General features: G+C 35.0%; 2 protein-coding genes and 1 pseudogene across 3 annotated transcripts; 1 reads left to right on the plus strand and 2 right to left on the minus strand.

Annotated features, from left to right (window-relative positions):
* The first annotated feature begins 469 nt into the window (after positions 1–469).
* LOC120122237 (E3 ubiquitin-protein ligase RNF181-like) lies at positions 470–841 on the plus strand. Its single transcript, XM_039141424.1, has one exon. The coding sequence runs from the start codon at positions 470–472 to the stop codon at positions 839–841; it is 372 nt and encodes a 123-aa protein (XP_038997355.1).
* Positions 842–1449: 608 nt separating this feature from the next.
* On the minus strand, positions 1450–4329 carry LOC120122150 (annotated as a pseudogene).
* A 5698-nt stretch (positions 4330–10027) lies between these two features.
* LOC120121985 (ubiquitin-conjugating enzyme E2 2-like) lies at positions 10028–13455 on the minus strand. Of its 2 annotated transcripts, none has more exons than XM_039141247.1 (6): positions 13334–13455; positions 12362–12498; positions 12245–12270; positions 11579–11668; positions 10963–11051; positions 10028–10430 (listed from the first exon to the last, which is right to left on the minus strand). In XM_039141247.1, the coding sequence occupies exons 2-6, from the start codon at positions 12484–12486 to the stop codon at positions 10302–10304; spliced, it is 459 nt and encodes a 152-aa protein (XP_038997178.1). In that variant the 5' UTR covers positions 12487–12498; positions 13334–13455; the 3' UTR covers positions 10028–10301. The 2 variants fall into 2 exon arrangements, with proteins under 2 accessions (XP_038997178.1, XP_038997177.1); XM_039141246.1 differs by lacking the exon at positions 13334–13455 and adding an exon at positions 12674–12865.
* Between the last annotated feature and the right edge of the window lie 637 nt (positions 13456–14092).

Genomic DNA, 14092 nt, shown 5'->3' on the forward strand with positions numbered 1-14092 from the left:
ATATAAATTACTTGATCCCTACGCATACTTCTATTGAGTTATATATATACCGCACAATTAATTTAACCTAGCACAAAAAAAGCTTCCTACTCAAGTTTAATCTCTTCCATTCCATGGCTACGTTCTCTCATCTGCCTGATGGCATACACCTTATTGACCTTTACCAACCTCATACTATAACAGAAAAATATCCCATTCGTCATTCGGTTCAAATCGAAGTAACCATCACCTTCGATAATGTAATTTGTCTTCACGACTGTTTACACCATCGGTTTACTGAAAATCTGATTCACTTCCCTCAACAAACTCTTCGGTTCAATATCCGTATCTTGGAACACAAGAAACAGGGCCGCGAGATCATTGTCTACATGTTGAGGAAATTTCCGGTCGACCCAACATCTCTTGAATTTGGCATGGTCGTTGATACATCATCCATCATACACTCAGTATCGGAAACTGTGAGTCCAACATGGGACGTCAGGTGCTGCCTTTGAGCGTATATATTATCGACAAAGTTACTCAACACTCCATCCGGGAGAGGGATTCGCTAAGGAGAGCTTTGGCGGAATCGGCATTGTCGGGAAACAACAGCATGGTTCCGGCGAATGAATCCTCAGTTAGGAAAATGTTGAAAAGGGTTTGCCTCGAAGATGAATCTGAAGGAAGCAAGAAAAAGAGGCGAGTGAAGGGCGAAGACTGCATCATATGTCTCGAGGAAATCGAGGTCGGTTCAACAGCTTCTCAGATGCCTTGCTCTCATACCTTTCACGGTCATTGCATCGAGAATTGGTTGAAAGAAAGTCATTACTGTCCTCTTTTCCGATTTGAGTTGCCAACTTAGACGGTTTTATTGTTTTTTTTTTTTGTATTATCACGTAGAATGTACTATTTTCCTCCCCTTAAGTTTAGAGAATTTAAGTTTAAGGAAACTTTTAATAAGACATTCTACTTTGACCATGACTTTATGATTATGTTTGACCATGACTTTATGATTATGTCAATAAAAAGCATATTTGCCGAGAAAAAAAATCATCATACGTTGTAATTTCCAAAAACCCGTGAATGAATTTACTTGATTTTTTCTACGATTTTGGTTTGTCGTTTTTTGGCCATTGGTTTTCCTTCTTCTGTGACTGTCACTTCTGTTTCATGTAATTTATATTCTCTGCAATATTCATCGAATATTGTACCTCGTGAAGACATTGTAATTCTTGGGTAACCTGTGGATGTGAGTTTTATCTTATTACTTTTGTCTCAAGTAATTGACACTTTTTGTTTAAAGCAACTTTTAACACGAATAGTGACTAAAAGATGGGTTTTTTTTATTTTAAAAGGAATCACTTTGTCAAGAATTCTAAGGGAAACATCGACACCTACAAAAGCAGATAAACACACTTGCTTACTATTATGTTTGAACTCTGATACAAAAGGGTGAAAAGGAAATTAACTAACTTAAACATGTACCACTATCTGCCAATTTACACACCTGAAAATACTAATGCACTTAAATATGCACCCACCAAACAAATGATTAGATTGTTAGTTTTCCTGGTTCGATCGACGTGTGATGAAACTTGCATCAACTCCTTGAACTGCAAGAGAACATGAAACGCCTCCTTGTGTGAGAATTACCTCCTCCACTCTGCTCTAACCACCTTATCTGAAAATGCCAAGCAATCAAATCCGATACAAAATTTGAACAACCAACATGATCATGTTCAACTAGATAGTACTGATATGGCAACACAAATGCAGAGGCATAAAACATCTAACTTATGCTTACCCCTTTACCAGCTACATGAGCTGGTCTTTGAGCACCTGGTGACAGTGAATATCGCCTGTTTAACCAATTCTTATGGTCCACTTCACAAGCACCAGACATTTGGGAGCCTTGATTCCTAAGCCTAGCTTTCACAGATTCAGTTGGTAACATATAACTGGGCACTTTTGGCTTTTTGTTTAATCCGTTTTCTTCTAGATTACCAGTTTTTGCAGGGAAAGAAGCTCTCCTTTGGTTTAGTTTTTTTGAGCTCATATCACTGATCTTCTCATCCTTGGAGCTTGACTCCTCAGGAACCAGCATAGTTTCAATTTTATCATTGTTTTCAGCAGATGCCAAGTCAGCTGCAGGAGAGACATTAGGCTTGTCAAGAGAGGTGTCTTCTTGGGATAATCTCAGATCTGCATGAAGATTAGACGGTTTTGATAGTGGTGTACTCACATCTCTCATCATCTTCTCATTGAATTCCTGTTCTGAAACATTAGAAGCATCAGTAGTTCTTGTCAGATTCTGTGTTGTTTTATCACTAACAACCTCGGACTTTTTAGAAACCTCCTTCGCAGTAAGTCTTTTTAAAGCGCGCTTAACCTTCTCAAGTTCATTTTGAGGATGCTCCAGAACTGTATCTGCTGTTGAGTTGCCAGATACTCTGCTTACACCACATTTTGGTTTTTCATGATCTGAAGTCAAACAAGCTCCATTTTCTACTTCTGCATTGGAGACTCTCCACACACTTCCCTTTGTTTGAGACTTCAATCTCAGACTCCTAATTATTTGTGAAGGGGATTCCCAAAAACATGAAAATGTCCAGCACCGAAGCCACTTCCATAACGAGTTAGGTTCCATGGACCATATTGAAGTCGTAGAGGCGACGCAGAAGGTGATGAAGCTAGAAGCTGCAAGTGATGGAATGCATAAGCACAAGCTGGAAAATTTTTAGGAATATCATCATGGACTCATAATCAGCACAGAAGATCACATTTACATAGTAAGCCAAATCCATTCATAGTATTGGAAAGAAAAGGAAAGAAAAGACCATAACTTCTGAGCAAACACATTGTTTGTTGAATTCTTCACCAGAGAAAATGCACTAATCCTGAATGGATCTGAGGTTTTAGAACCTTGATTAAATAAATAAATGATATCCAGCTTAGAAGCAAGATAATTTGTTCTCATAGGCACTAATCCTTTATAATTAAAGCAGTTTCACATAAGCAATGAGCATAACTAGGGCATTAAACAACTTGTGTCATCACACAATGGTCTATAAGGTGGGGGAAAAAACACCTGAGGCAGTCTTAGATTTTTTCCTGCACTTCAATGCCGATATCTGAACATCTTACCTTTTGACCACGAGCTAATGCCTGGAACTTAACAATTCCCCATGTACAGCACAGAGTAGCCACAGCTTGTCGCCTAACCAAGTGACCGCGGATAAGTGCTTGCAGCCTTTTAATCCCCTTGAGGGTTTGAAATGCCCAGCAAGCCTTCCAACAAATAACATTTCCATCAATAAAACTACATGACTTATCCATTAACACAATGCATGATGCAGAGCGACAAAGGCCAACGTTACCACCCAAATGCCAAATCAAATCAAATAAACAGTAATGCTGCTGCCAACATAATCAGAAGGGCCGAATGAAACTACAGCAGTAAAAGGCTTATCCATTTTATTACTCCCCAAGATCTTTAACTAGCACAGTAACCTTTTTTTTTTTTTGACTAGATATCACAGTAACCTTGGTTTTATAGAGAGAGTACGCTACCAGATAATCTCTAAAAGCAGCCTGTGCCTTTGCAGCGGCTCGATCAAGCCTAATCCTCTCAGGATCTTCCGGTTTGCCAAAGTTGCTAATTGCATTATCATTTCCAGCCACTTGTGAAGACGGACTATTTGTTCCACTCTTTGGCAATTGTGTAGGTATACCCTTCTTAGAGTCCTCAAAGTTACTAGCATTGTTCAGAATAGGTGCCGAAATTGATTGATGATCCGCTAATAGTTCAGACGAAGTTACCTTGGAAGCCAAGACCTCTCCTTTATGTGCACAATTCTGCTCAAAATAAAGAATATATATATATATATTCAAGATTGAAACACCTATAAAGTATTTGAACATAATGAGTACTTCCTTACCAGCTTCTCTTTTTCTTTCAGCAAATTGGAGTTTGAAGATTTCTTCCAAAGAAGTAATGTCTTGATCCATTTTGCACGGGATTTTCCCATATCCGTTAAAACAAAAGATAATTAAAATTCCCAAGTGGCTAAACCTGGAAACCTGTGAAAATCATATCCAACCAAAACCTCAATATTATCCAGATTCCAGAACTGCATGCAAGCAGTAAATAAAATAAAAGTAAAAACATAGAATTTAACAGCAGTCAATGTTCTAAATTTCTCAGTACAGTTTGCAACTGATGACAGTAAAATTTTATTGCACTGCATAACCAATAGCTTGTTAGTTGCCAGGTACCATAAAAGATGAAACACTTAAAACCTTTCTTGAAAGAAAATACAAAACATGAACAAGACAGCAACTGAAAGTCTGAAGCCAAAAAAATCTACACCCAAAAAAAGAAGAAGAAGAAGCACTAAAAACATTAAGTTTAAAATTTTACAGTCCTTTTCAGATTCCTCCATGGTCTCAAAAGTAAAATAAAAAAGAATAAGCGAGCTTAATAACTAAATTCCACATCTAGTTAAGCTAAATAATATAACTAAAAACCAGTAAACCGACGCTGAAATGGAACAAGAAGCAGAGTTCTTGTCCGTAAAAAAAAAAAGAAACATGGCGTCAAAAACGAGTAAGGTAAAGAAGAAGATAAAAAGCTTTTACCAGAAAATGCATCAAAATTGAAGCACATATAAGGTAAAAAAGAAGTTAAAAAAGCCATTAAACAGGACAGGAAAAGAAAAGTGAACGTTTAGAGATCTGAAGAAGGAAATTTCATTTTAGTTTTCTTTTGTAGAGAACTTCAATTTTGAAGCTTATAAAGACGACAAGAAGAAAATGTTACTGTTAGGGATGAAGATCAATACGGAACGTAGGCTTCCTCAAACAAAAGATAAAGTGTTGTCAGTAAATAAGTTACATTAAAAACATGAGAGAAATGAAAATTGACCCTAAAAGGTGATCTATGGTCCTATGACTATGAGGTGACCTGTCTCCGGTTCATGTGTACTTTTTTACATCATCGCAAACTGAACATTAAATCAATTTATTTCGGGTAAATTGTACTTATCACCACTTCCTTATTATCTTTTAGTATTGTTAATTAGATTATTTAATTGTTATTAATTAAGTTATTTGTGGTTAACTTTTAAAGGAGTTGATATAGTTATTAACAAAATGTGTATAATCATACACTTTATCTTCATTGCTTACACATTTATTACTTTGATCTTAATTCAATAAATTTAATTTCTAATCATATGATTACATATATAAGACACTTTGCATGAAAGGTTTTCAAAATACTAACATGTCATTTAAATTATACATGAAGGATTTGAAGGCATAGGTTTGGTTTTCATTTTTTTTTCCAGTTTCCTTTAGTCTTGTTTAAACAAGCTCTATGCAACCTCTTCTCAGAGGTATGCTCACGTACGACAGCCTTAATATACGGCTAAAACAATGTGTCAAACAATAACAAAACAAAAAAAATGACCATAAACATTATTAGGCACTACCGATTTTATTATTATTGGGCGTTTTAACCGGATTTTTAAAAAAATAATCGGAAACATTATTAGGCGCTACCGATTTTATTATTCTTGGACACTTTTATCGGAAATGCTAAAAAATGATGTTTTAGGTAAAAATAATAATATTTTAGGTAATTTTTTACCGATTTTATTATTTAAACAATAATAAAATCGATAACACCTTATTTTAACTTTATAATAAGGTGTCACACTGTAAAACTTCCACTTCTCAGGACTAGTCCTTGCTATATTGCACATGGGAAAGACGATGATTATAAGGCAAAATTGCATAAAATTCTTTAAATTCACACTGATTTAGAATAATGCGATTGGTATAAATAAATAGCTAAGGGATTCTATTAAAAATAGAGATTTTTACATGTGAAAAAAGAGAGTAATACGAACGCACAAATTTTTAACCTTAACAATCCATTTACATTCATTAATAATCCTAAATTGTTAAATACTAAATCAATATAAAATTAAATAATAGTTTTATAAGTGAATATTATGCCTCTATATATATATATATAATTTTATCACAAATTTTTAACCTTAGCAATCCATTTACATTCATTAATAATCCTAAATTGTTAAATCCTAAATCAATATAAAATTAAAGAATAGTTTTATACAATATAAGTGAATATTATACCTATATATATATATAATTTTATCTATAGCATAAGTAAACTTGATAGTTCCATTTGCATTTACACAAGTCACCATCATCAAGAAGTTCCCAAATGTAAGTTTCAAGTTTGATTTACCAACTGTGAGCACCATATTTAATTAAAAAAACCATCCACTCACTCACACCCCACGTGAAGTTACCTCTCACATGCTGCCAAGCATCACCCATGAGAAGCCCATCCCCTGCAACATCATGTTGCTTCCAATGCCATGCTTGTCTGCCACTAACAGAAGACCCATGCCTTGCTCCACGCCCATACCTTAACTCATAATGAGAAGAACTTGTTCAACCTCAACTCAGCATTTCCAACGGAGAGTTCATAATGAGAAGAACTCGTCCAACGAGAGAGAAGAAGTTCATAATAAGAAGAACTTGTTCAACCTTGGTTCAAGATTTCCAGTGGAGAATTCATAATGAGAAGAACTCATCCAACGAGGAAGAAAAGTTCATAATGAGAAGAAATTGTTCAATCTTAGCTCAGCATTTCCAGTGGAGAGTTCATAATGAGAAGAACTCATCCAACGAGGGAGAAAAAATTCATAATGAGAAGAATTTGTTCAACCTTAGCTCAGCATTTCCAACGATGAGTTCATAATGAGAAGAACTCGTCCAACGAAGGAGAAAAAGTTAATAATGAGAAGAATTTGTTCCTTCTGGCTCATCCATCGCATACAGAGTTGGATCAACATCACAGTGTCATTCTTTCTCGATTCCATCACATACGGAGTTGGAACAGCACCAATGCTTCGCTCAAATCCATCACATACGGAGTTGGATCAACATCATCAACATTGTCATTCTTGCTCAATTCCATCACATACAGAGTTGGAACAACACCAATACATGGCTCATCCATCGCATACTGAGTTGGATCAACGTCATCAACATTGTCATTCTCGCTCGATTCATCGCTTATGGAGTTGAATTAGCAACACCTTGCTTGAGGGATAAACATTTTTTAAAGAAAGAACACGATGAGAAAAACCAACGACTTGAAGAGCAAAGATTGAGTTAAAGATGGCGCTCTTTTATCTTTGTTTCATTTCTGTTTCACAACAATGAGCAAAGAGGAGCAGCTGTGTGAGCACTATATTTAATTAAAAAAAACCATCCACTCACCCACACCCCATGTGAAGTTGCCTCTCACATGCTGCCAAGCATCACCCATGAGAAGCCCATCCCCTGCAGCACCATGTTACTTCCAATGCCATGCCTGCGACCACTAACAGAAGACCCATGCCTGGCTCCACGCCCATACCTCCACTATCAACTGCCACCAAACACATCACAGGAAATGAGGAGAAATGGTTTCGGTTTTTAATATTGTAAGGGTATATAACCTGAAGAAGATAACAATACCAGGGGGCCAACATTTTCTTTTCAAAAACATTGTAATATGGGGGTTCTGGATCCCCTTTCGATTAGCATTCAGAGCATTGTAAAGGGATTTCTCCCGTTGGTTATTCGAAACAAATAAAACGTTTTAATCACCAATAATTTTTTCTTATTTTTCGATACTACCAATATTCATTTTCCTATTTCCAGCAAACCCAAAAACAAGTTATTTCTGGTATTTTTTTATATCATTCGAAGAAAATCGAAAAGGAGGATGAGGGGTTTTACCTCTCGGTTAAAATGGAGACCGGCGTTGGGGACCTCATCACCCAATCCGACGACGAGAATGCTCAGAAGATCCTTGGGAGCGTCATACCGCGGAGCTAGCTTGATCCAACGGCTGACGGAGTAGATCGGGACACCGAAGAATCGAAAGGTCGCCGACCACTTTCACGATGATGGGTGTCGGATCTCACAAAACCATGGCCCGATTTGAGATCCGGATGACGAGGAGAGCATACCCGTGTTTTTTGGTGCTGAACAACCGTCGAAGGCGGTGAAGGTACGGCGGTCGACGGTGGTCGACACGGTACCCGGCGACGGCTTCCATAGCTGATTTCGGGGATGCTTTAGTGAGAGGGGAGCGATTTGAGATCGAGGAGAAAGAGAAGAAATGAAAAAATGAGGAAAAGATGTGTTTTCACTTATTTAAGGGCACACCGAAACGACGTCATTTTGGGGACCTGCCCGACACCTGAAACGGCGTCGTTTCACCTCGATGCTGCGTGTTTTGGACCATGGGAATAATCGCAGGCGCGGTCTATTATTTTTACCCCGTGTCTATTTTGGTCACAAATCCTTATATATTTCATTGGAATATTTTTAGTTTCGTCCTAATTTGGTTATTTTCCATTTTTATGTTTTAATACTAATGTTTTGGTTTATCTCTTTTCAGGTCCCTATAACTCTACGTGTATTCCATATTGGTCCCTAGCCTTAGTTAATTTAAATTTTTATTTATTTATACATTGACATGCCATCTTTGAAACTTAGTATTTTAACCTTGTGTATGCGAATGGGTTTATTTCTTGGATAATGACGCAAGTTTCCAGTTTAGTTCAATTTAATCCTAAAAAATCCACGTTTCTGCAATCTTTTAATTTTATCTTTATATTATACGCGTATTTTAATTTGGTCACTAAAATGAAATATTTCGAAGTTGTAATCCTGCCCTTATATTTCACGTGTTACCCATTTCAGTCTCGGGTTATTATTTTTATCTTTTTGTCTTATTTCATTATGTTTAATTTTTTGGGAATGTAATTTTGTTTAATTATTATTTTAGTCCATCATATATTGTGCTTATTTTTGTTTTAATCCTTTGTAATTTTTAGTGCTCGATATGGTAATATTCACATTTACGCTTTAATAATTATTTTGATTGCATTTTAGATGGTAAAATTTTGTTTAATATGACTAAAATATTTTAGGTTTAATAATTCAGATAATAATTATATATTTAGTTTAGAATTAATCCTTGACTTTAGAAATTATTAATTTAGAACCTTAAGCTTTTAAATCTTATAGAAATCCATATTTTTAGATCTTGACATTTTAGTCCTCGAACTTCAGTCATAATTTCATAATTAAATAGGATAAATAGAGCCTCCCTTTTAACATAGTTTTCAAATTAGTCTCTTAATTTAGGGGATAATTCAAAATGGCCCTCGCGTGAACGCTCGAGAGACCACTTCGATTATTCGATTCAATAATTAATTAAAATCAAATATGATTAATATTAGAGCCTACGATCTTAGGCTTGAGCCCCTAGGTTCTTTAATTTTCATAATTTGACATTGTAGATTAGAAAAAGCCTTTATTTATTTTTAGTATAATTAGGATTAAATAAAATTTTGCTTGATTGCATTGTTTCTAAAACTTAAGGCAATGTTCACTTATTAAGAAGTTAATAATATATCCTCCGCGATCACGCTCAGGGGGTGACTACTGGTAATTCCCTAAATAAGTCAACATCCTTTTCAAAACCACATCATGTTTTCTAAAAACAAGACAATGTTCAGTTATTAGACACAATAGTTGATCTCCCGCATTTACGTTATGGTGCGAATGCTATCGGTCTCAATAAACGAATATCATTTTCAAACTTTGCATCTTTAATGATATTTAAATTAAATAAAGATCGAAATTAAAATTTCCGACTTTAAATATAGAGTAATCAACTAGGTACCAATTTTTAAAAGCTTGTGGAATGTTAATCCTTTCCCACACGTAACTGACTCCCGAACCTGATTTTTAAATTTTCGCAAACCCTAAAACTCAAATTTTATTAAAATAAAATGTTTTATTAAAATCACCCGATTTTTACGGTGTTCCAATCTCACCTTAAATGATTGTAGACGACTCCTCACATTTCGAAACGATTTTCAAAGAGAAAACCCCGAGTCAGTATCAGTCTTTCGCTGCCCAGGCGAAAAACGGTGTCGACACCAACTTATGGCTTATTTATGCTTTTTGATTACTAGATGAAAGTGCTGCCCTAGAAGAATCGTTCATTTTCACGACACAAACAACTAATAGAGTCAAAATAGTACGCAACACATTTTCAGTTTTCAATGTTATTTAGACAGGCCATTGGACTATTTTTGCTGTTCCATAGAAACCAAACCTCGAGCTATCAATCGGCGGTCCGCACTCCGCTTGACATTCTCACATACTCTCCTATTATATTCACGCTTCGTTCTTACTACGGAGTCGAACATGAGATATCAATCGGCAGTCCAACTCTGCTCGACAATCTCACGTACTCTCCTATTGTATTCGCGCTTGTTTTCACTAAACATCCGAGCAGCTTCTGAATTTGCGGGGGAGTTTGGATTTGGATCACAGAGCAATGACTGCATACACAAAATATGAGAGGCTTTAAAACAAGTCTGGGAATGAGATCACCATAAGTGTCGTACAAGTTAAATGCATTAATATCACAGTTTTATAACAACCTATCTGGGATAGAACCAATGATTCTTAATTTAGAGGGACCAACATGTTCACAAGAAAAGTTACTTCCTTTGCCTCCGATTTCTATTATGTTCTCTGTGTGTATACATACAACAGGTCAATGCTAAGCAATATCATAAATGATGCATGCACAGGATTAAAGATCTGGATCCTTCACATGAATGAATGATATATGCCAATATCATCATTACAGTGATAGATCTTCCAACAAAATAATAGAAGCTGGTTGTCGGTTGAGCTTCGCAAAGGTAACCAATATTTTCGCTTCAAACATCTTCCATAAGGAAGTTTACAATATTAGGCGGGTGGTTTCAAAGCATATACCATGACAGGTGGAATTGGAATTAATAATATTTTATTTCATGGTCCTTAGATAGCCGCAAATGAAAGCCTGAAGAAGTTATATCGTACCTGAATAGATGTCAGTATTGCAGCTACATCATAAATTGGACTCCATTGATTTTGTAAAATGTCCAAACAGATGCTTCCATCAGCATATACTGAGAAATTTGCAGGATAAAATAGGGATCAGATCAAGAATGGCTAAAATTATAGATTACAAAAATATATAAAAGCACAAAGATAAAACTTAATATCACGATAACAAAATAAAATATAATATAGTATCGAAAGATGGGAACCAGAAACTAAAGCAGAACATGTACATTTGCCAAGTCAAAATCAACTTCAAAACTTCAGTTGTACGGATGCCTATGACACAACCAGCTAGCAAATGATGGCACTGTGTTTACTAAACATTTGCACATGTTTGCAGATTCATAAACAAATGCTATATGTACTCCTTAAAAACCAACTTAGGGGACTCATTCAGAAAGCACAACTATCAATCACTTTCTCAGTATTAGGTCTACTTATTCACAGGTATAGTTAATAAAAAAATAACAGCATGGTAAGTGAGATAAGCACAAATGCTATACTTGCACCCAATGTATTACACCTACAAATGAAAAAGCAAGCTAAAAACGTGGATCCAGCAAAAAAGAATAGGATTTGTCTAGAGGCTTACTATTTGGATGGAACATTCGAGATACAAAACGAACCGTGGGTGGCTTGTTTGGATAATCCTCCGTGAACTGAAGTGTCAGCTTAAACGTACCTAAAAGACTCAAAAATGTCAAAACAGATATTAATTTATAGTTGTTGGCAGTTTACCCACATTATGTGATAAAAATATCCAGTCATAATTCTCCAAAGCTATAGCTTATATGATACATAGATTCTACTATTCAAATTATAATTTACAAAAGAAATATGCATGACGAATTTCCGTCCCCGCTTTAAGGTTAACGCAGAGATCTTATGGCCTTCCTCTCAAGAACATCCTTAACAATAATAATCTCGACTCCTGAGGCCATTGAATTAAAAATATCCTAAGGTTCAAGTCCATGAAAAAGATTGTTCCACTTCTACTTCAACTATTCACATTAAAAATTGTCTATGAGGCCATTAAAAATGTCACTCCCCATCGAACAAATCCAACCTTCAGCCTTTGAAACATTTAACCGATTACTATATGGGAAATTGATAACATCATTACGGGAGTATAGAATTACTGACGAATTGTCTCAAATTAGATGGATTATATCAACATATAGTGTGCATAGCAATCTTTTAAAGAATAGACGAAACAGATCAACCAAAGATCCAAGATATGCAACACAATTTACTTTACCTCCATCCCATGGGGTGTCATCAGGCCTACAAATCCATCAAGTAAAGACATTAGCTCACTACATTGAATCTTAATTTAAAAAGGAAAATTATGGTCCATTCTTATTTTATCATATACCCAAATATAACAGCATTCCAGAGCATAATGTTGTTATCTTGAGGGGCACCACTAATTCCAGCAGGAGGATCTTGCTGCAACCTCTTAAAATCCCTCATCAGTCTCTTCCTCGCAGGAGTCGACATCCTCACCTCCTCCTGTAGATTTAAAGGAAGCCAATCCAGAATCAATACAAAAATGGAAAAAAAAATGAATTATAAAAATCAAATTTAACATTTACAGAAACCAAACCAGACTAAAATCAGACTTCAACAAGTAAACCGAGTTTCGAACATGAGTTCTATAACTTTATACGCAGACCAACATTCAAACCTCAATATTTACTTTGAGGTGCATGCAGAGGATGAAAGGACCACTAAGTCGAGGGCTACACAACAAGAAGCAACTCATTCCAATCCCATAAAATCTAGTTAAACATCCCACGGTTCTAACTAAACATTCACAACTTGGAATCTCAAGCACTAATTGCTTGGAAACATCAATTTAAATGCTAATCATACAGAAAAAGGTAGGAAATCGCTTACAGACAAAGTAATTGAGAGAAAAACACCAAAGATGACATAAAGCACATTTTTGCTTTTATATTCTGTTCAAAACACTGATTCAGCAAATCACAACCATTAAAAATGAAACTAAGACTGTAAATTGTAATCCAATCATTTCTAGAATTATTATAACAAATTAACACCTAGCATAAAAATCTCGGACAATCTACGCGTAGAAAGTTAAAATCGCCATGAAAATAAGCCAAAAACACAAATCTAATTAACACCTAAGATCCATAACTATAACAACAACGATAATAGAAGCTTCAACATATCTTAGCGATCAAACCTAGAATTTTCCTTATATATGAAATTATCATACACAAATCTAAGCAAAACTGAAGAAAAACAAGCCAAAAAGAACCAAATATAATTCTAGAAATGGAAATCAAAGAACAAGACAAAGGGAACAAAAAGACTTTCATACAGAGTAAACGCGGCGAGTTAACCAGGTTTCTCCAAAAGAAAGCTTAACAATCACAGACGAGTTAACCACAGGAAAAAGCAACAAATAAGTAACGGAAATCTTTATCAGAGAATCATTTTCTCAAAATAAAAAAAAAGGTCTTTTCTTGGCAATAATATAAACCAATTGATTCCAAAACTGAAGATTTCAGTCTTTTATAATTATAACATTAAAAAATAAAATGCATACATGTATTTGATAATAAATGAGTTATAATTTTAAAATAATTATATACAGATTATTTAATTAAAAAATAAAGACATAATAAAGTGCATACATGTATTTGATAATAAATGAGTTATAAATTTAAAATAATTATATAAAGGTTATTTAATTAAAAAAATTATTATAAGTTATAGTTTCTTTCTTTTCTTTAAATTAATTTTTTCTCTCAATATTATTGTACCGTCTTCTTTTCTTTCTTTGTTTTTTGTTTAGCCGATAGCAACATCAATTTTAATATTGGTTGTCAATCACCGGTGATCATTATTTTTTTTTCATATTATGTCTTTATTTTTTTCTTGAGGTTTTTCACTTTTAATAAGCTTTGTCCTTGTGATAAGCTTTTCTCTGCTCTTGTGGCACACTTTTTCTCTACTCTTGTGACACGTTTCTTATGGCTTTCGGTAAGTTTTTCACATATTTTTGTGGTCGTGTTTGTGCTTCCACAAAGATCCTCACGTCATTTGTTTTCTGATTGGCTTCTCGATGGGCTAGTAT

Source organism: Hibiscus syriacus, unplaced genomic scaffold (genome assembly GCF_006381635.1).
Source record: "Hibiscus syriacus cultivar Baekdansim isolate YM2019G1 unplaced genomic scaffold, ASM638163v2 tig00110384_pilon, whole genome shotgun sequence".
In the NCBI taxonomy this organism is placed as follows: Eukaryota; Viridiplantae; Streptophyta; class Magnoliopsida; order Malvales; family Malvaceae; genus Hibiscus; species Hibiscus syriacus.